Source organism: Puma concolor, chromosome B4 (assembly GCF_028749965.1).
Source record: "Puma concolor isolate L17-30 chromosome B4, mPumCon1.1.hap2, whole genome shotgun sequence".
Taxonomy (NCBI): Eukaryota; Metazoa; Chordata; class Mammalia; order Carnivora; family Felidae; genus Puma; species Puma concolor.
This window is the reverse complement of record NC_141673.1, coordinates 75,468,811-75,491,595: the sequence shown is the minus strand read 5'-3', so window position 1 is coordinate 75,491,595 and position 22,785 is coordinate 75,468,811. Positions and strand designations below refer to the sequence as shown.

General features: G+C 38.1%; 1 protein-coding gene across 2 annotated transcripts in view; it reads left to right on the top strand.

The window, feature by feature from the left end:
- REDIC1 (regulator of DNA class I crossover intermediates 1) overlaps positions 1-22,785 on the top strand; it is a 108,626-nt gene that overhangs the window by 62,717 nt on the left and 23,124 nt on the right. For both annotated transcript variants that reach the window (XM_086713665.1, XM_025930579.2), the window contains exon 11: positions 20,060-20,120. In XM_086713665.1, the coding sequence (XP_086569791.1) occupies positions 20,060-20,120 (61 nt within the window). The remainder of the gene's footprint in view (positions 1-20,059; positions 20,121-22,785) is intronic.

Here is a 22,785-nt window from a genome sequence, read left to right as displayed (position 1 = left end):
AGAAATTGTTCAAGGTAACACACTCAAACCAGGATTCAGACTCTTACCTGACTCTATATTTTCACATATACTAATTGTTTTCTCTTTTTCTCTTTGATGAATATGCATTGAATACATAATATGTATTCATATAATAGAATTTATTGAGGGTCTCCTATATGCTAGACACTGTTGCAACAGTGGTGAAAAAATGTTTTTGTTTTCTGAAGCTCACGTTCTTTTATGCACCAGACACTGAAAGGTACTGAGAGGAAAGGGCATGGAACCTATCTTAGGGAAGCTATGGTAGCTAGCCTGAAACAGAAAAAAAGAACCTAGTACATTTAGATACATTGCTCCAATTACAAAGGTTTGTAGAAACTTAGTAAAAGACACTTCTTCTAAGTTTTTTAAAGGAGTTTTATGGTTTCAGTTCTAACATTTAGATCTTTAATCCATTTTGAATTCACTTTTATGTATGGTATACATAAAGTGGCCCAGTTTTCTTCTTTGGCATGTAGCTATCTGGTTTATTGAAAAGACTTTCCCCATTGTTATTCTTTCCTCCTTTATTGTACATTAATTGACCATATAGATGTGGGTTTATTTCTGGGCTCTCTATCTTATTCCATTGATCTATGTGTCTGTTTTTGTGCCAGTACCATACTGTTTTGAGTCCTGTAGCTTTGTAGTATATCTTGAAATCTGGGATTGTGATACCTTCAGCTTTGTTCTTCTTGACCTTAGCAACATATTTCTGGTTTTGTTTCCTTAGGCAAGGGAAACAAAAGCAAAAATGAACCAAAATACACCCAAATAAAAGGCTTTTGTACAGCAAAAGAAACTACTGACAAAACAAAAATGCAACCTTCTTAATGGGAGAAGATAGTTGTAAATGGTATATCCAATAAGGGGTTATTATCCAAAATATATAAAGAACTCATGCAGCTTAACACCAGGAAAGTAAACAATCTGATTTAAAAACGAGCAGAGGACCTAAACAGACATTTCTCCAGAGTAGACAAACAGATACCTAACAAACACATGAAAAGATGCTCAATATCATTAATCATTAGGGAAATGCAAAACAGAACCACAATGAGATGTGATTTCACACCAGTCAGAATGGCCAGTATCAAAAAGATAAGAAATAACAAGTGTTGGTGAGGATGTGGAGAAAAGGAAACCCCTCTTGCAGTGTTGGTAGGAATGTAAATTGGTGAAGCTGCTATGGAAAACTGTATGGAAGTTACTTAAACAATTAAAAATAAAAACTCTGTACAGTCCAGTAATTCTATTACTGGGTTATTTATCCAAAGAAACCAAAAACACTAATTTGAAAAGATATATGCGCCCCATTGTTTATTTTAGCCAAGATTTGGAAACAACCCAAATGTCCATCAGTAGATGAATGAATAAGAAATTGTGGTACGTGTGTGTGTGTGTGTGTGTGTAGGGACACACAGTGAAATATTACTCAGCCACAAAAAAGAATGAGATCTTGCCATCTGTGACATGAATGGACCTAGAGAGTATTATTATGCTAAGTGAAATAAATCAGAGAAAGACATACCATATTATTTCACTTATATGTGGAATTAAAAAAAATGAACAAAAAACCTGGACTTTTAAATATAGGGAACAAACTGGTGTTTGCCAGTGGGGAGGCTAATGAGGGATTGGCAAAATAGGTGAAGAGGATTAAGAGGTAAAACCTTCCACTTATAAAATAAATAAGTCACAGAAATGAAAAGTACAGTATAGGGAATGTAGTCAATCATATTGTAATAATGTATGATGATAGTTGGTAACTACACTTATGGTGAACATTGAGTAATATATAGGATTGTCAAATCAGTGTGTTATACACCTACAACTAATATAATCTTTTATGTCAGTTATGCTTCAATAATAAAAAATAAAGATGGCAGTTCTAAGTTTCATGGTCAGTCAGAGGAAGATGTGATAGAGGAGAACATTTTTGATTTGGGTGTAAGTTTACCAAATGGACAAACTGCCTTTATCCTATGAAGAAGAAACAATTTAGATAGAAACTAAGAGGTGAGGGAATATAGGTTGTTGTAGAAACTGTCAGTAAGGGGGTGCCTGGGTGGTTCAAGTCAGTTAAGCATCTGACTTTGGCCCAGGTCATGATCTCACAGTCTGTGAGTTCCAGCCCCGTGTTGGGCTCTGTGCTGACAGTTCAGAACCTGGAGCCTGCTTTGGATTCTGTGTCTCTTTCTCTGCCCCTCCCCCACTCACGCTGTGTCTCTGTCTCTCAAAAAATGAATAAACGTTAAAAGAAAAATAAAAAAAAAGAAACTGTAAGTAAGTTGTTTCATTCTACTTACTGTTATTGCTTCTACTGTAGCATAAATTATAAGGTGGAGGAATGGCAAGAGATAACGCTGGGCATTATAAAGGGCCAGGTCATAAAAGACTTCGTAGGACGTATAACAATTTAATTCCCTATCATCAAACAGAGAGCCACTAAAAATTTTTTAGCAGAGGAATATTACAAACATCAGAGTATTAAAAAGTTGAGGAGTGGCAGTGAGGATGGAAACAAGAGCTATCACAAAGATTTAAAAGGTCTCGTTTTGATAGAGCTTGGTGATAAGTGAAAAGGGAAAAACTGAAGTCCTGTATTTATGAAACATGGAGATGAAAACATGGGAGATGGTTGCAGAAAAGGTTAACTCTCCATCAAATTTTATGTGCCCTCTTTTACAGAATAGAGCTGTTACTGTGAAAGGGCTACCTGGTCAAGGAACACATTTTCTTTAATTTTTTTTAATGTTTGTTTATTTTTTAAAGAGAGCATGAACAAGGGAGAGGCAGAGAGAGAGGGGAGACAGAATCCGAAGCAGGCTTCAGGCTCTGAGCTGTCAGTACAGAGCCTGACATGGGGCTCAAACCCACAAACTGTGAGATCATGACATGAGCCAAAGTCAGATGCTTAGCCAACTGAGCCACCCAGAAGCCCCAAAGAGCACATTTTCTAATCTTCCATTCAACTAAATTTGGCCATGTGGCGAGATCTCAAAACAATGTTATCAGCAGTGATGTGCATCATTTTCATGCACTATAAAAGGTGGGGATTCTTTCTCCATGTTACCCCTCATGTGATAGCTACGTGGTAGTGAAGCCCTAAGGGATGTTTGCAGCCACAAGATGGGAGGGACTGAGTTTCTATATCACTAGTTGGAAGAAAATTGCTGACCTGAAAAACTCATTTTAGATTATTAAATAAGAATGAAATAATTGTGGGGCACCTGGGTGTCTCAGTCAGATGAGTATCCGGCTTCGGCTCAGGTCATGATCCCACAGTTCATGGGTTCGAGCCCTGCACTGGGCTCTGTGCTGACAGCTCAGAGCCTGGAACCTGCTTCAGGTTTTGTGTGTGTCTCTCTCTCTGCCTCTCTCTCTCAATTTCTCTCTCAAAATAAATAAACATTAAAAAAAGAATAATATATATTCGCTCAAAGAAGGAATTATTAGCAGGTTAAAATACTTAAAAAAAACAAAAAAACCTCTTTTTGACTATATCTATGACAGCTTAAATGTGGCTAGAGCAAGTTGGAAAAGAAAATAAGCCCATTAGGGTAGAGCCAGCAGGGAATCAAGTACTATGAGGAGGTCTTTGGGTAGACTAGACATGGGGCTTATAATTTGTGACTCATGGACAGGGCTAAAGGTGTAGTGAAACTTTGGCTAAAATCTTAAATTCTACAAGAGCGACCAAGGCAGGAGTCAGCACAGGAAAGGAAGAAGGAAGGAGTAGGCGCAGAAGAAAGCAGGGCTGTGCCTTCCCACTGGCTGGGTAAAATCAAAACAGTTAGTTCCTACTGAGGCAGAATTAAGACAGAGAAGCAAACAAAAATCCATCTTGGATGGCAGATTGTAGGGAATGGGGAAGAAGTGGTGTTCCCGAGATCCTTTTGTTGGATGTGGAAGGGAATAGGAGAGAACAGGGTCTTGGAGGAGTATAAAAATAATTTTTAAATTAAGATTTAATTACATATAATGATTTGTTAGTTTCAGGTATACATCATGATTTGATGTATAAAATGTGAAATGATCACCAAAATAAGTCTAGTTAACATCCATTACCATACCACAGTAAAAATTTTGTTTTTTCTGGGGCACCAGGGTGGTTCAGTTGGTTAAACTTCTGGCTTCAGCTCAGGTCATGATCTCACAGTTCATGAGCCCAAGCCCCGCATCAGGGTCTGCACTAACAGTGCAGTGCCTGTTTCAGATTCTCTGTCTCCCTCTCTCTCTCTCTCTCTCTCTCTCTGCCCCTCCAGCCCTCTCTCTCCAAAATAAATAAACATTTTTTTAAAAATTGTTTTTTCTTATGAGAACTTTTAAGATGTCTTAGCAACTTTTAAATGTACTATATAGTTTTACTAATTATAATCACCAGGTTGTACATTACATCCCCAGGGCTTATTTATTTTATAAGTGGAAATTGTATCTTTTGACAGCCTTCATCCATCCTTTTTGCCCATACCCAGTCCCACCTCTGAAACCACCAGTCTGTTCTCTGAATCTATACTTTGTTTTGTTTTTTAAGTAGGCTCCATGCTCAGTGTGGAGACCAACATGGGGCTTGAACTCATAACCCTGAGATCAAGACCTGAGCTGAGATCAAGAGTCAGATACGTAACCAATGAGCAACCCCAGGCCCCTCTCTTTGAGTTTGTATTTTAATTTTTTTCACATTGCACGTTATAAGTGAGACCATATGGTATTAGTTTTTCTCTGACTTATTTCATTCTTCATGATACCCTCAAGTTCCATCCCTGTTGCAAATGGCAGGATTTTCTTCTCTAATATGGCTGAATAATACTCCTTTGCATATGTATACCACATCTTCTTTATCCATTCAAACATCTATGGACACTTAGTTCATTTGCATGTCTTATCTATGGTAAATAATGGCATGAGCAAGGGAGTGAGGACAATCACTTTGAGTTAGTGTTTACATTTCCTTTTTTTTTTTTAATTTATATATGAAATTTATTGTCAAACTGGTTTCCATACAACACCCAGTGCTCATCCCAAAAGGTGCCCTCCTCAATACCCATCACCCGCCCTCTCCTCCCTCCCACCCCCCATCAACCCTTAGTTTGTTCTCAGTTCTCAACAGTCTCTTATGCTTTGGCTCTCTCCCACTCTAACCTCTTTTTTTTTTTTTTTTTCCTTCCCCTCCCCCATGGGTTCCTGTTAAGTTTCTCAGGATCCACATAAGAGTGAAACCATATGGTATCTGTCTTTCTCTGTATGGCTTATTTCACTTAGCAGCACACTCTCCAGTTCCATCCACGTTGCTACAAAAGGCCATATTTCATTTTTTCTCATTGCCACGTAGTATTCCATTGTGTATATAAACCACAATTTCTTTATCCATTCATCAGTTGATGGACATTTAGGCTCTTTCCATAATTTGGCTATTGTTGAGAGTGCTGCTATGAACATTGGGGTACAAGTGCCCCTATGCATCAGTACTCCTGTGTCCCTTGGATAAATTCCTAGCAGTGCTATTGCTGGGTCATAGGGTAGGTCTATTTTTAATTTTCTGAGGAACCTCCACACTGCTTTCCCGAGCGGCTGCACCAATTTGCATTCCCACCAACAGTGCAAGAGGGTTCCATTTCTCCACATCCTCTCCAGCATCTATAGTCTCCTGATTTGTTCATTTTGGCCACTCTGACTGGCGTGAGGTGATACCTGAGTGTGGTTTTGATTTGTATTTCCCTGATGAGGAGCGACGCTGAACATCTTTTCATGTGCCTGTTGGCCATCCGGATGTCTTCTTTAGAGAAGTGTCTATTCATGTTTTCTGCCCATTTCTTCACTGGGTTATTTGCTTTTCGGGTGTGGAGTTTGGTGAGCTCTTTATAGATTTTGGATACTAGCCCTTTGTCCGATATGTCATTTGCAAATATCTTTTCCCATTCCATTGGTTGCCTTTTAGTTTTGTTGGTTGTTTCCTTTGCTGTGCAGAAGCTTTTTATCTTCATAAGGTCCCAGTAATTCACTTTTGCTTTTAATTCCCTTGCCTTTGGGGATGTGTCGAGGAAGAGATTGCTACGGCTGAGGTCAGAGAGGTCTTTTCCTGCTTTCTCCTCTAAGGTTTTGATGGTTTCCTGTCTCACATTCAGGTCCTTTATCCATTTTGAGTTTCTTTTTGTGAATGGTGTGAGAAAGTGGTCTAGTTTCAACCTTCTGCATGTTGCTGTCCAGTTCTGCCAGCACCATTTGTTAAAGAGACTGTCTTTTTTCCATTGGATGTTCTTTCCTGCTTTGTCAAAGATGAGTTGGCCATACGTTTGTGGGTCTAGTTCTGGGGTTTCTATTCTATTCCATTGGTCTATGTGTCTGTTTTTGTGCCAATACCATGCTGTCTTGATGATGACAGCTTTGTAGTAGAGGCTAAAGTCTGGGATTGTGATGCCTCCTGCTTTGGTCTTCTTCTTCAAAATTACTTTGGCTATTCGGGGCCTTTTGTGGTTCCATATGAATTTTAGGATTGCTTGTTATAGTTTCGAGAAGAATGCTGGTGCAATTTTGATTGGGATTGCATTGAATGTGTAGATAGCTTTGGGTAGTATTGACATTTTGACAATATTTATTCTTCCAATCCATGAGCAGGGAATGTCTTTCCATTTCTTTAAATCTTCTTCAATTACCTTCATAAGCTTTCTATAGTTTTCAGCATACAGATCCTTTACATCTTTGGTTAGATTTATTCCTAGGTATTTTATGCTTCTTGGTGCAATTGTGAATGGGATCCGTTTCTTTATTTGTCTTTCTGTTGCTTCATTGTTAGTGTATAAGAATGCAACTGATTTCTGTACATTGATTTTGTATCCTGCAACTTTGCTGAATTCATGTATCAGTTCTAGCAGACTTTTGGTGGAGTCTATCGGATTTTCCATGTATAATATCATGTCATCTGCAAAAAGCGAAAGCTTGACTTCATCTTTGCCAATTTGGATGCCTTTGATTTCCTTTTGTTGTCTGATTGCTGATGCTAGAACTTCCAGCACTATGTTAAACAACAGTGGTGAGAGTGGGCATCCCTGTCGTGTTCCTGATCTCAGGGAAAAAGCTCTCAGTTTTTCCCCGTTGAGGATGATGTTAGCTGTGGGCTTTTCATAAATGGCTTTTATGATCTTTAAGTATGTTCCTTCTATCCTGACTTTCTCAAGGGTTTTTATTAAGAAAGGGTGCTGGATTTTGTCAAAGGCCTTTTCTGCATCGATTGACAGGATCATATGGTTTTTCTCTTTTTTTTTGTTAATGTGATGTATCACGTTGATTGATTTGCGAATGTTGAACCAGCCCTGCATCCCAGGAATGAATCCCACTTGATCATGGTGAAGAATTCTTTTTATATGCCGTTGAATTCGATTTGCTAGTATCTTATTGAGAATTTTTGCATCCATATTCATCAGGGATATTGGCCTGTAGTTCTCTTTTTTTACTGGGTCTCTGTCTGGTTTGGGAATCAAAGTAATACTGGCTTCATAGAATGAGTCTGGAAGTTTTCCTTCCCTTTCTATTTCTTGGAATAGCTTGAGAAGGATAGGTATTATCTCTGCTTTAAACGTCTGGTAGAACTCCCCTGGGAAGCCATCTGGTCCTGGACTCTTATTTGTTGGGAGATTTTTGATAACCGATTCAATTTCTTCGCTGGTTATGGGTCTGTTCAAGCTTTCTATTTCCTCCTGCTTGAGTTTTGGAAGAGTGTGGGTGTTCAGGAATTTGTCCATTTCTTCCAGGTTGTCCAATTTGTTGGCATATAATTTTTCATAGTATTCCCTGATAATTGTTTGTATCTCTGAGGGATTGGTTGTAATCATTCCATTTTCATTCATGATTTTATTTATTTGGGTCATCTCCCTTTTCTTTTTGAGAAGCCTGGCTAGAGGTTTGTCAATTTTGTTTATTTTTTCAAAAAACCAACTCTTGGTTTCGTTGATCTGCTCTACAGTTTTTTTAGATTCTATATTGTTTATTTCTGCTCTGCTCTTTATTATTTCTCTTCTTCTGCTGGGTTTAGGCTGCCTTTGCTGTTCTGCTTCTATTTCCTTTAGGTGTGCTGTTAGATTTTGTATTTGGGATTTTTCTTGTTTCTTGAGATAGGCCTGGATTGCGATGTATTTTCCTCTCAGGACTGCCTTCGCTGCGTCCCAAAGCGTTTGGATTGTTGTATTTTCATTTTCGTTTGTTTCCATATATTTTTAATTTCTTCTCTAATTGCCTGGTTGACCCACTCATTCGTTAGTAGGGTGTTCTTTAACCTCCATGCTTTTGGAGGTTTTCCAGACTTTTTTCTGTGGTTGATTTCAAGCTTCATAGCATTGTGGTCTGAAAGTATGCATGGTATGATTTCAATTCTTGTAAACTTATGAAGGGCTGTTTTGTGACCCAGTATATGATCTATCTTGGAGAATGTTCCATGTGCACTCGAGAAGAAAGTATATTCTGTTGCTTTGGGATGCAGAGTTCTAAATATATCTGTCAAGTCCATCTGATCCAATGTCTCATTCAGGGCCCTTGTTTCTTTATTGACCGTGTGTCTAGATGATCTATCCATTTCTGTAAGTGGGGTGTTAAAGTCCCCTGCAATTACCACATTCTTCTCAATAAGGTTGCTTATGTTTATGAGTAATTGTTTTATATATTTGGGCGCTCCGGTATTCGGCGCATAGACATTTATAATTGTTAGTTCTTCCTGATGGATAGACCCTGTCACTATTATATAATGTCCTTCTTCATCTCTTGTTACAGCCTTTAATTTAAAGTCTACTTTGTCTGATATAAGTATGGCTACTCCAGCTTTCTTTTGGCTTCCAGTAGCATAATAAATAGTTCTCCATCCCCTCACTCTCAATCTAAAGGTGTCCTCAGATCTAAAATGAGTCTCTTGTAGACAGCAAATAGATGGGTCTTGTTTTTTTATCCATTCTGATACCCTATGTCTTTTGGTTGGCGCATTTAATCCATTTACATTCAGTGTTATTATAGAAAGATATGGGTTTAGAGTCATTGTGATGTCTGTATGTTTTATGCTTGTAGTGATGTCTCTGGTACTTTGTCTCACAGGGTCCCCCTTAGGATCTCTTGTAAGGCTGGTTTAGTGGTGACAAATTCCTTCAGTTTTTGTTTGTTTGGGAAGACCTTTATCTCTCCTTCTATTCTAAATGACAGACTTGCTGGATAAAGGATCCTCGGCTGCATATTTTTTCTGTCTAGCACACTGAAAATCTCATGCCAATTCTTTCTGGCCTGCCAAGTTTCAAAAGAGAGATCAGTCACGAGTCTTATAGGTCTCCCTTTATATGTGAGGGCACGTTTATCCCTTGCTTCTTTCAGAATTTTCTCTTTATCCTTGTATTTTGCCAGTTTCACTATGATATGTCGTGCAGAAGATCGATTCAAGTTCCGTCTGAAGGGAGTTCTCTGTGCCTTTTGGATTTCAATGCCTTTTTCCTTCCCCAGTTCAGGGAAGTTCTCAGCTATAATTTCTTCAAGTACCCCTTCAGCACCTTTCCCTCTCTCTTCCTCCTCTGGGATACCAATTATGCGTATATTATTTCTTTTTAGTGTATCGCTTAGTTCTCTAATTTTCCGCTCATACTCCTGGATTTTTTTATCTCTCTTTTTCTCAGCTTCCTCTTTTTCCATAACTTTATCTTCTAGTTCACCTATTCTCTCCTCTGCCTCTTCAATCCGAGCCGTGGTGGTTTCCATTTTGTTATGCATTTCTTTAAAGCGTTTTTCAGCTCCTCGTGACTGTTCCTTAGTCCCTTGATCTCTGTAGCAAGAGATTCTCTGCTGTCCTCTGTACTGTTTTCAAGCCCAGCAATTAATTTTATGACTATTATTCTAAATTCACTTTCTGTTATATTATTTAAATCCTTTTTGATCAGCTCATTAGCTGTTGTTATTTCCTGGAGATTCTTCTGAGGGGAATTCTTCCGCTTGGTCATTTTGGATAGTCCCTGGCGTGGTGAGGACCTGCAGGGCACTTCCCCTGTGCTGTGGTGTATAACTGGAGTTGGTGGTCGGAGCCGCAGTCAGACCTGATGTCTGCCCCCAGCCCACCGCTGGGGCCACAGTCAGACTGGTGTGTGCCTTCTCTTCCCCTCTCCTAGGGGCAGGATTCACTGTGGGGTGGGGTGGCCTGTCTGGGCTACTTGCACACTGCCAGGCTTGTGATGCTGGGGATCTGGCGTCTTAGCTGGGGTGGGTAGGCAAGGTGCACAGGGGCAGGAGGGGCAGGCTTAGCTTGCTTCTCCTTAGGTGATCCACTTCAGGAGTGGCCCTGTGGCAGCAGGAGGGAGTGAGATCCGCTGCCGGAGGTTTGGCTCTGCAGAAGCGCAGAGTTGGGTGTTTGCGCGGAGCGAGCAAGTTCCCTGGCAGGAACTGGTTCTCTTTGGGATTTTGGCTGGGGGATGGGCGGGGGAGATGGCGCTGGCGAGCGCCTTTGTTCCCCACCAAACTGAGCTCTGTCGTCAGGGGGCTCAGCAGCTCTCCTTCCCTTTGTCCTCCAGCCTTCCCGCTTTCTGAGCAGAGCTGTTCACTTATGACCTCCCAGACGCTAAGTCGCGCTTGCTGTCGGAACACAGTCCATCAGGCCCCTCCGCTTTTTGCAAGCCAGACTCGGGGGCTCTGCTTGGCCGGGGAGCCGCCCCTCCGCCCTGGCTCCCTCCAGCCAGTCCGTGGAGCGCGCACCGCCTCGCCGCCCTTCCTACCCTCTTCCGTGGGCCTCTCGTCTGCGCTTGGCTCCGGCGACTCCGTTCTGCTAATCCTCTGGCGGTTTTCTGGGTTATTTAGGCAGGTGTAGGTGGAATCTAAGTGATCAGCAGGACGCGCGGTGAGCCCAGCGTCCTCCTACGCCGCCATCTTCCTCCTCTCCTTCTACATTTCCTTTAGAGAAATTACTAGAAGTGGATTTGCTGGATCCCATGGTAGTTCTGTTTTTCTTTTTTGAGGATGCTCTATACTGTCTGACATAGCAGCTGACTAATCTACATTCCCACCAACAGTACACAAGGCTTCCTTTTCTCCACATCCTTGCCAATACTTGTTAGTTCTTTTTTTTTTGGTATTAGCCATTTTAACAAGTGTGAGGTGCTGTCTCATTGTGGTTTTGATTTGCATTTTCTTGATGATTCATGGTATTGAGCACCCTTTTCATGTACCTGTTGGCCATCTCTAGGTCATCTTTGGAAAAAAGTCTGTTCAGTTCCTCTGCCTATTGTTTAATTAGATTGTTTTTTGCTTTGAGATTTAGGAGTTATTTACATATTTTGGATATTAACCCCTTATTAGATAAATGGTTTACAAATATTTTCTTCCATTCTGTAGGTTGCCTTTTCATTTTGTTTTTGGTTTCCTTTGCTGTGCAGAAGTTTTTTTTAGTTTGATGTAGCCTCACTTGTTTAGTTTTGCTTTAATTACCTTTGTTTTTGGTGTCAAACGCAAAAAATCATTGCCAAGATCAATGTCAAGGAACTTATCTCCTAGGTTTTCTTCTAGCAACTTTATGGTTTCAGGCCTTATGTTCAAGTCTTTATTTCATTTTGAGTTAATTTTTGTGTATGGTGTAATATAGGAGTCCATTTTCATTCTTTTGCATTTAGCTATCCAGTTTTCCAGCACCATTTATTGAAGAGACTGTCCTTTCCCTACAGTACATTCTTGGCTCCTTTGTTGTAAATTAGTTGGCCATTATATATGTATTTACTTCTCTGATTTCTCTTATGCCTATTTTATGCCAGTACCATACTGTGTTGATTACCATAGCTTTTTAATAGTGTTTGAAATTGGGAAGTGTGATGCTTCTAGCTTTGTTCTTTTCCTCAAGCTTTGGTTATTTAGGGTCTTTTGTGGTTCCATACAAGTTTTAGAATTATTTGTTCTACTTCTATGAAAAGTACCTTGGAATTTTGGTAGAGATTGCATTGGATCTGCTTTGGGTACTATGGGCAGTTTAACAAGATAAATTCTTGCAATCGTGAACATGGATTATCTTTCCATTTGTTTGTGTCTTTTCTTTCTTTTTTTTTAGTGTGTCTTCTGTTCACCAATGTCTTACAGTTTTCTGTGTACAGATCTTTCACCTCTGTGATAAATAAATTTTTAGGTATGTTATCCTTTTTGATGCAGTTGTAAATGGGATCGTTTCTTTAATTTCTCATTCTGATAGTTCATTATTAGTGTATAGAAATGAAATTGATTTTATATGTTATGTATCCTGCAACTTTACTAAATTTATTATTTCTAACAGTTTCTTGGTGGAATGTTTAGTGTGTTCTATATGTAGTATCCTTTTATCTGCAAACGAAGATAATTTTAATTGTTCTTTTCTGTTTTGTATGCATTTTATTTCTTTTTCTTGCCTGATTGCTCTAACTAGGACTTTTAGTGTTATGTTGAATAAAAGTGGTGAGTGTAGACATCCTTGTGTTGTTCCTGATCATGGAGGAAAAACTTAAGCACTGTTGAGTAGGATGTTAGCTACAGGTTTAACATATATGGCTTTTATTCTGTTGAGGTGTGTTCCTTCTATACTCATTTATTGCGAGTTTTAATCATGAATGAGTGTCAAATATTGACAAATACTTTTTCTGCATCTTTTGAAATGATCATATGATTTTTATACTTCAGTGTTGAACCATCTTTACATTCCTGGAATGAATCTCACTTGATCATTGTATATAATCCTTTTAATGTATTGTTAAATTCAGTTTGCTAATATTTTTCAGGATTTTTAAATATATGTTGCATTAGGGATATTGTGCTGTAATTCCTTTACTTGTGTTCTTTTCTGTTTTTGGTAACAGGTAATACTCATACAATGAGTTTGGAAGTGTTCCTTTATTATTTTTTTTTTTTAAGATTTTTAATAAGGATTTGTAGTAATTTTTTAAATGTTTGTTAGTTTGATAGAATTCACCAGTGAAGCCATTAGTCCTGGACTTTTGCTTATTGGGGAGTTTTTGATTACTGATTCATTCTCTTTACTAGTAACTGGTGCTATTCATATTTTCGATTTCTTAATGAATCAATTTTGGTAGGTTGCATGTTTTAGGAATTTTATTAATTTCTTCTGGGTCATTCAGTTTGTTGATTTATCATTGTTTGTAGTAGTCTCTTATGATCTTTTGTGTTTCTCTGTTATCAGTTATAACATCTCTTTAATTTCTGATTTTGAGTCCGTTCTCTTTTTTCCCCTGTTGAGTCTGGCTGAACAGTTCATCATTTTTTTTTTTTTTTATCTTTTCAAACAACCAACTCTCAGTTTCATTAATCTTTTGTATTGTCTTTTTAGTTTCTAATTCATTTATTTCTACTCTGATCTTTGTTATTTACTTTCTTCTACTAACTGTAGGTTCAGTTTGTTAGTTCCCTGAGATATAAAGTTAGGTTGTTTGAGATCTTTCTTGTTTCTTAAGGTAGGTGTTTATCACCACAAACTTCCCACTTAGATCTGTTTTTGCTGCATCCCAAAAGTTTTGTTATTTTGTATTTCCATTTTTATTTGTGTCAAGATACTTAAAATTTTTTAAATTATTTTTTCATCCATTGGTTGTTTAGGAGCATGTTGTCTAATCTCCATGTATTTGTCAATTTCCCAGTTTCCTCCTTGTAAATTTTCATATCATTACGGTTTCAAAACATGCTTGATGTGGTTTCAGTCTTAGTAAACTTAATAAGACTTGTTGTGTGGCCTAATACACAGTCTGTCATGGAAAATATTTAGTATGTGCTTGAAAATAATGTGTACACTATTGTTTTTGGATGAAATGCTTTGTATATGTCTGTTTAGTACATCTGATGTAAAGTGTCATTTAAGCCAGTGTCTCCTTATTGATTTTCTGTCTGGAGGATCTGTCAATTGATGAACATGGGGTATTAAAGTACCCTACAATTACATATTTAGCTACTCCTATGTTGGGTACATACATATTTTCAAAAGGTGTATTTTCTTCTTGGATTCACCCTGTTTCATTATACTATGACCCTCTTTGCCTCTTACAATAGTCTTGTTTTAAAGTCTATTTTGTCTGATATATGTGTATCTATTCCAGTTTTCTTTTGGTTTCCATGTTCATGAAATGTCTTTTTTCCATCATTTCACTTTCAGTATGTGTGTGTGTCCTTATGTGTGAAATGAGTCTCTCAAAGGCAGCATATACATGGGTCTTTTTTTTTTTTTTTTAACCCATTTGGTCACTCTGTCTCTTTTGATTGGAGAAATTTAGTCCATTTATATTTGTCATTATTGATAGACATGGGTTTATTGCCATTTTACTCATGTTTTGGTTGGTTTATAAGTCCTTTGTTTCTTCTCTTGCTCTGTTCCTTGGTAATTTAATGATTTTTCTATTGTGTTATGCTTAGTTTCTTTTCTTTTCATGTCTTGTTTATTTACTATAGGCTTTTGCTTTGTGGTTACCATGAGGGTTCTGATAATGGTCCATTTTAAGGTGATAAAAACTTAAGTTCAAATGCTTTTTTAAGCTCTACAGTTTTACTAACCCCCCAACATTTTATGTTTTTGATGCCACAACTTCTTTTCATCTTATGTATTTATTAACAAATTATTGTAGTTGTTGTTTTTACTACTTTTGTCTTTAACTTTCATACTAGCTTTATTAACTTTTCAATATTAGCCTTTACAATATTTTTTGAAATTTAGTATATTTTTACCTTTACTAGTAAAATTTATACCTTCATATGTTTTCCTGTTATTAATTGATAACTTTTATTTCAGCTTAAGGAAATCCCTTTAACATTTTTTATAAAGCCAAGTCTAGTGGAGATGAACTCCTTTAGCTTCTGCTTATCTCTCCTTCTATTCTGAAGGACACCTTTACTGGGTAGAATATTCTTGGTTGATAGTTTTTTTTCTTTGAATATATTGTGCCTCTCTCTTCTGGCCTGCAGAGTTTCTCCTGAAAAGTCTGATGATGGTTTTATGGGGTTTTCCTGTATGTAACAAGTTGTTTTTCTTTTGCTGCTTTTAAAATTCTCTTCTTGTCTTTATCTTTGATCACTTAATTATGTATCTTGATGTGGGTCTCTTTGGGTTCAGCTTATTTGGAACTCCAAGTTCTTCCTGGCTCTGGATGTCTGTTTCATTCCCCAAGTTAGGGAAGTTGATGGCCATAATTTCTTGAAATAAGTTTTCTGTCCCTGTGTCCTTATTTTTCTTTTGGAGCTCTTATTATATAAATATTGGTTTATTTTATATTGTCCCCAAATCCCTTATACTATTTACACTTTTTTAATTCCTTTTTGTTGTTGCTCCTCTGATTTGATAAATTCCACTGACCTGTCTTTGAATTCCTTATCCTTTGGCTTCATCAAGTTTTCTATTCCTTTTATTACATTTTTCAGTTATTGTATTCCTTAGCTCTGTGATTTCTGTTTGGTAATTTCTTATATTTTCTATTCCTTTGTTGAAATTCTTAGTTCTTGCATTGTGCTTCTGACCTCAGGGAGAGCATTTTTATGATTGTTATTTTGAACTCTTACCAGATAAATCACTTATCTTCATTTCACTGATGGGTTTTTCTGAAGTTGTTTTTTTTTTCTTTCTTTTGTTTGGAACATGCTGTTCTGTGTCTTCAAATGCTTTGACTTTGTTGGTTTCTGTGTGTTAGATAAAACAGACACTGCTAGTCTCGGAGGTAGGGCCTTGAGTGCGAAATAAAATCTGTTCAAATCCTGCCCTATCTCTTTGTTGTCTCTCAAACCTTTGTGATTTTCCAAGTAGTCTGCTTTATTTTTAGTAGCTCCCAGTAGTTGAGTGTATGCCAAAACCTGCCAGTGTCCCACTGGGAAGGATCTCAGTCAGTAACCAGATTGTTTGATTGGAAGCCACACCCTCAGGTGGGATTTTTTAAAGTATGCAAATTTACCTCTTTGATGGTAAGACTTGGAGGTGAGCATCTGTCTGTTCCCTCTGCTCGGAGCCCTGATGTGATAGCCAGTTAGGAAGTGTTTCTCTATTTGCTGTATTCCTGTTGGATCTGTGAACCTAAACCCTGCTCTCCAGCAGAGCCAGCCTATCGAAGGATGTGTCCTCTGGGCAGCAGCCACAAAAGACAGGGTGCTGGGTGTTTATACAAGTTCCTTTCTTGGTGACACCAACAATGTAGGGCATGGCAGAGGGAGAGTGTGAAGATGGTACCTGCTGGCCTCTACGCTATCTGGAGATGATTGCAGGCGGCCCCTAGATGTGTGTTTAATTACAAGCTTGCCCCTCTGGTTACAGGTGTTAATATAAGCTAATAGGCCTCTTCCACAGAACAATAGATGTTTTGGTCTGCCTCATCATTAGTCCCTGGATAGGTAGCTGGTTAAGAACTCTTTGTTACAGTCCTGTGGGACCTAAGAGAGCTCTGGGGGTTACCAGAGCTGATGATCAAAGGACATCCCCTGGGCAGCAGCTGCAAAAACTGGGGCTCTACGTGTGCATTGGCATTGTTTTCCGGCAGTACCTGCAGCCTGGAAAATGGCAGAAGGAGAGTGTGAAGGTGGTTCCTGCTGGGCTCTGCAGTCTTGGGAGAATATTTCAGTAGGCCTGTAAATGTGTGTTACTTAGAATCCTGCCCCTCAGGCTGAAGATTTAAGATAATTAGATAAGCCTCTTTCATAGAAAGATTGGGGTTGCATTTCATTCTGCTTTCTCTCACTCCTGTCCCCTGCCGGGGTAGCTGTTTCAGAACTCTTTTTCTGTTTGTTACAGTCCTATGGGACCTACAAATGCAAGGTCTGAGCCTGGAACCTGTTGCCTGCCAGAGCTAAGTAATCAAGGGTGTCCCCTGGGCAGCAGCCACAAAACCCAGGGCACCAGACATGTGCACGGTCTCCTTATTGGGAGATACTAGTTACCTGGAGTGGGTCGGAGGGTGAGCACAAAGATAGCACCCAGTCTCTGATGTCTCTGGAAAGGATTAAAGTTGGTCCTTTAATGTGAGTTTAATTAGAAGCCCCAGGCTGCAGATATAATGATCATAGGCTTCTTTTACAAAAAACTTGGGTATTTCAGTGGGCTGCCTCATTTCTAGACCCTGAGTTGTAGCTACAGGGAGCCTGTGTGAGCCCCTTAAGAACTGTTGCTCAGTTTTCCATAGCCTTGTTATTCTCATAGACACAAGTCCCATTGGCATACAGAACTTGATGTTTTATTATTGTCTGTCAGGTGCAGGTCTTAAAAGGTAAGGTATTAGTTGTAGGGTTCAAAGCACTTGCTCTTCAGGGAGAATTTTAGAGTTGTGGGTTCCCTCTGAATTGTGGGTTGCTATCAGCCCATGACAGGATTTGTGGTGAAATTGTGCCTCAGCCTCTCCAACTTTTTTTTTAAGATTTTTTTTGTTTGTTTGTTTGTTTGTTTGTTTGTTTGTTTTAATACTCTGTCCACCCAGCATGGGGCTCAAATTTATGACCCTGAGATCAAGAGTCACAAGCTCTGGTGACTGAGTCAGCCAGGACCCCACAACTTGTTTCCATGTGGATTTTTTCACATTCCCCCATTGTGAAGGAGTCTTTTAACTAGTTTTTGGGTTTTTTTCAGAGGAAATTGTTCTGTATGTAGCTGTAGATTTGGTGTGTTTGTGGGAGGAGGTGAGTTAAGCATCCTTCTCCATTGCCACCTTGAACTAGTACCAATTCTAAAGGAGTAAGGTTTGGGGTGTCTGAGTGGCTCAGTCAGTTGAATGTCCAACTTCGACTCAGGTCATGATATCACACTCATGGGTTCTAGCCCCATGTCAGGGCTCTGTGCTGATAGCTCAGACCCTGGAGCCTTGCTTCAGATTCTGTGTCTCCCTCTCTCTCTGCCCCTCCCCCACTCACACTCTGTCTCCCTCTGTCTCAAAAATAAACATTAAAAAAAAAAAGAAAAGATGGGGTGCCTGGGTGGCTCAGTCGGTTAAGCGGCCGACTTCAGCTCAGGTCACGATCTCACGATCCATGAGTTCAAGCCCCGCGTCGGGCTCTGTGCTGACAGCTCAGAGCCTGGAGCCTTGCTTCAGATTCTGTGTCTCCCTCTCTCTCTGCCCCTCCCCCACTTGCACTCTGTCTGTCTCTCTCTCTCTCTCAAAATAAATACACATAATAATTTTTTTTAAATAAAGGAGTAGGGTTTAAATATGACTGTTAAAAATAGGAAGGTAATCACTAGAGAGATGGAGACACATGGAAGAACTTCAGAATTCACAGAATTTGCCATGTCACACCAGGAAACCTAATGAAGTGGGGAAAAAATGCTTAACCAACTGAGCCATCCAGGTGCCCCAAGAAGCTGATTTCTTAAAAATCAAGATTCAAAGAATATTAAATTGGAGAGAGAAACATGTAGAATATAACCAAATTTTGAAAAAAAAAAAGATAGCAGAAGATATACATAAAATATATAGTGTCAGAGTAAAGACAGTATAAATGCAATAGAAAATTCATTCAAAACAGAAGAAGAGGCAATACTGAGTTACGGATCCATACCAATTATGAAATCCAGCTTGGCAGGCATTGTGAAGTCTTACTCGTCTGGATTATGGGGGGAAATTCTTTGAACAATTTAGTTTTTTTTCTCTTTGGAATGATCTTTTCTGTCATTTATCCTCTATAAACAGATCTGAGGTGGTATTGGTATTATGTGCTTCCCTTGGTGTATATATAACTTTCTCAGCTTGTGTGTGGTGCAAGTCTGGGGCTTGCGTGCTATTTAAGAGTTGAATATATAATACTTTCTAAATGATTGAGTAGTAGGATTAGAGAAAAGGCTCTACTGCATAAAGTTATTCAGGAACCTGAGCTGGTGGGGACTTTGCTGTCATTAACTGGTGGTTTCCATGTTTCTAAATGTATGTTCACATCAGATGGCAGAAGGGAAAGAGAAGTGGGAGGTTTTAGGGAAAATTTTTATGGGTGAGGGGTAGCAGTGGCATATACCACTTTTGCTTATGACCAGAATTCAAATCACATGTCCAAACAGACTTCAGAGGAGGCTAGGAAATGTACTCTAGCTCTGTGCCTAAGAGAAGAGGGAAACAATTTGGTAAGCAGCTTTCTCCTTTATCCAATTTCCTTTATCGTACTTAAAACACTTTATCCTACCATCAGAGAATGTATATTTTTTTTGTAAGTCCATGATACACTTGCAAATATAATTCATGTAGTGAGCCATAAAGAAAGTTTAAGAGATTTGTCTAAGGAGAGATTCATAGTCACATTTTCTAATAATTCATTAAGTTAGAAATCAACAACAAAAACAACAAAAGAAGATGCTTAACCTCCCGTACTTTCTTGGAAATTAAGAAACATTCTGGTTTTTAGTGAGAAAAAGACTAAAAGAAAAAAAAAGTGAAAATAAGAAATTACATAGAAATTGATGAAAATCAAAATCAGTGGTTCTATACAAAAATATATACTTCTGAGGGCCTTTATTATTTAAGAAACCTGAAAATAAATAAATTGATATCCAACTTAAAAAATTTAGAGAATAGGGGCGCCTGGGTGGCGCAGTCGGTTAAGCGTCCGACTTCATCCAGGTCACGATCTCGCGGTGCGTGAGTTCGAGCCCCGCGTCAGGCTCTGGGCTGATGGCTCGGAGCCTGGAGCCTGTTTCTGATTCTGTGTCTCCCTCTCTCTCTGCCCCTCCCCTGTTCATGCTCTGTCTCTCTCTGTCCCAAAAATAAATAAACGTGGAAAAAAAAAATTTAAAAAAAAAATTTAGAGAATAACAATAAATCTCCAAATTACATTCATATATTTGTCTTTTGAACTGCATTTACTATGATTACTTCAAGACTTCTCATAAGTTTCTTAGCAAGTGTCTATTCTGTTGCTTACTGTTTCAAAACCTATTAAATTTTGTTTACTTTATTATTCATCACAGGCAAATTTTTCTTTGTAGTATTAAAATAATCTTTGTTGAATTAATGTGAAGGAAAAGTACTGTAAGATGAATTGGTGGGATTAAGAGGGAGATATGAAGGGGTATTACTGTTTATACTTGGGAGTTGTTAAAATTTTGTTTTTCTTCTAGATTCCGATGGAAGAAGGAGGAACTTGTTCTTTAAAAGACAGGCCAACATCTAAGAAAATCTGTAAGTATAACTATCAAGTGAATTTTATTCTTTAAAATGAACTAACATTTAAATGAAAATCAGTTAAGTTTTAAATGTTTTTTTTTTCAGATTTATGCCACCAAATATTTCATAGATATGTTAGAATATACTAGTATTACACTTATTTTTATTATATATATTATACATGAGTATATATAATATATATGTACAGTTTAATGAATAATGAAACTGATACCCATATATGTACTTTGTAGCTTAAGAAATGTATAATCAGAAATTTTGAAGGTTTTCTCAATTGCATTTCCAATCCTGCCCCCTAGAGGTAACTATTATCCTGAATTTATTTTTTGTGATATCACACATAGACTGTTCCATTGCTTAGTTTTGAACTTTTTACAAATTGAGGCCAACTCTACATATTTTTGTGATGTTGTTGTTCACCCACTAATGTATTTTGAGGTTTGTTCACTTTGATACTTTTGACTCTGGTACATTTCATTATTTGTTTACTACTATATCGTTTACTACTATTTTGGGAATGTACCACAGCTTGTTTATACATCCTCTGGCTGTGATTATTTAGGTTGTCTTGAATATTTTGATATGATAAGCAGTGTTACTTTGGCAATTCTTGACATTTCTTCTGACACGTGTATAAAAATTCCTCTGTGATATAGTTTTACAAGCAGAACTGAGTAGTCATATGGTATGAACATCTTCACCTCATCCAGGTAATGCAGAATGTTTTCCAAAGTAATTGTGCCATTTTAAACTTCAACTAGTGAGAGGTAGGAGTCTTAGTTGTTAAATATTGTAACACTGGGTCTGGTACCTCATTGTTGGCAATCTGGTATTGCATTGTATTTTTAATTTATATTTCTCTATTAATTAGGTTGATTGGCCATTCATGTTTCATCTGTGAAATGCCTTTCATGTTTGTTGCCTGTGTTTCTTTTAAGTTGGGCTTTCTTTATGGGATGTGTCTTTTATATACCTATATGTGTATATCCCTAGATATTAACTGTATAGCAAATACTTCAGATTTGAGTGGTCTTTTTATTCTATGCTGTCTTTTTATTGATAAAAGTTTCTAGCACTTTTTATATATTCTGTGATAGAATGATTCTTCAGGATATGTAGGTCTACTAGGATACCTAGAAATCTTTATGGACTTTTTTTCTTTTGGAATTAATTTAATCTTTAGAATATGTAACACATTAGTGTGGTTGCAATCCTTATCTTTGCTGCCCTATTTCCTTCTGCATCAGATGAGTAGCTGCTTTTTGTTGGTTTACGTTTTATCATTCCAGGTTTTTTTTCCCCAAAATACAGCCTAAAAATTTATAAACACACATATACACATGAAACTTAGTTCTTGCCTTTCTCACTCTAAATGTAATAGTAGATTTTTTATTTAACATAGGATATTTCATAAATTAATTGAATATATTAATTTATTTAATAAAACATCCTGAAGTGTTCTCCATGGTAATATTAGACATTTTTTCATCCTTTGTTTATGACCATATGGTAATCCATAATATGGATGGATTATAGTTTATTCAGCTAATGCCTGTTGATGGATGTTTGGGTTGTTTCCAGGATCTTGTTCTTACAAATAATGTTGCAATGAAAAACTCTGTGCATATGTTGCTGAGTTGTGGAGGTATATTTTTAGGGTAATTTCTAGGAATGGGATTGCTGAGTCAAAGGAGAGATACATTTTTTTTTTCTGGTTTTATTGAGGTATAATTGGCAAACAAAAATTGTATGTATTGGAGCACCTGGCTGACTCAGTTGGTAGAGCATTTGACTCTTGATCTTGGGATCATGAGTTCAGACCCCACATTGGGCGTAGAGATTAAATAAGTAAATAAATATTTTAAAAAATTATAGCTAATTCTCACACAATTTTTTTTCTTCTTTTTTTTTCTTTTTTTTAATATTTATTTATTTTTGAGTGGCAGAGAGAGCACGAGCAGGGAAGGGCAGAGAGAGGGAGACACAGAATCTGAAGCAGGCTGCAGGCTCTGAGCTGTCAGTATACAGCCTGATGCGGGACTTGAACTCAAACTGCGAGATCGTGACCTGAGCTAAAGTCAGACGCTTAACTGACTGAGCCACCCAGGCACCCCTCTTTTGTTTTTTTCTTTTTTAATGCTTATTTATTTGAGGGAGAGAGAGCGTGCAAGTAGAGGGCCAGAGAGAGAGGGAGAGAGAGAATCCCAAACTGGATTGGTGCTCTCAGTGTGGAGCCCATTGAGGGGTTTGATCTCATGAACCATGAGACCATGACCTGAGCCGAAATCAAGTCGGGTGCTCAACTGTCTGAGCCACTCAGGCGCCCCTCAGAATGCTTTTGTTGATTTTGCTATATCTTTGTTTCAGTAGCCAACTAGCTACGGTTGCAATTAATAAACAGCTGTCATTCCAACATGAATGTTACTTGATATTTTCATTTAAATTAATGAGTATAGGGGCACCTGGGTGGCTCAGTAGTTTGTGTCTGACTTTAGCCCAGGTTGTGATTTCACAGTTTGTGAGTTCAAGCCCCACGTTGGGCTCTGCGCTGACAGCTCGGAGTCTGGAGCCTGCTTTGAATTCTGTGTCTCCCTTTCTCTCTGCCCCTGCCCCACTCACACTCTGTCTCTGTCAAAAAATAAACATTAATTTTTTGTAATTA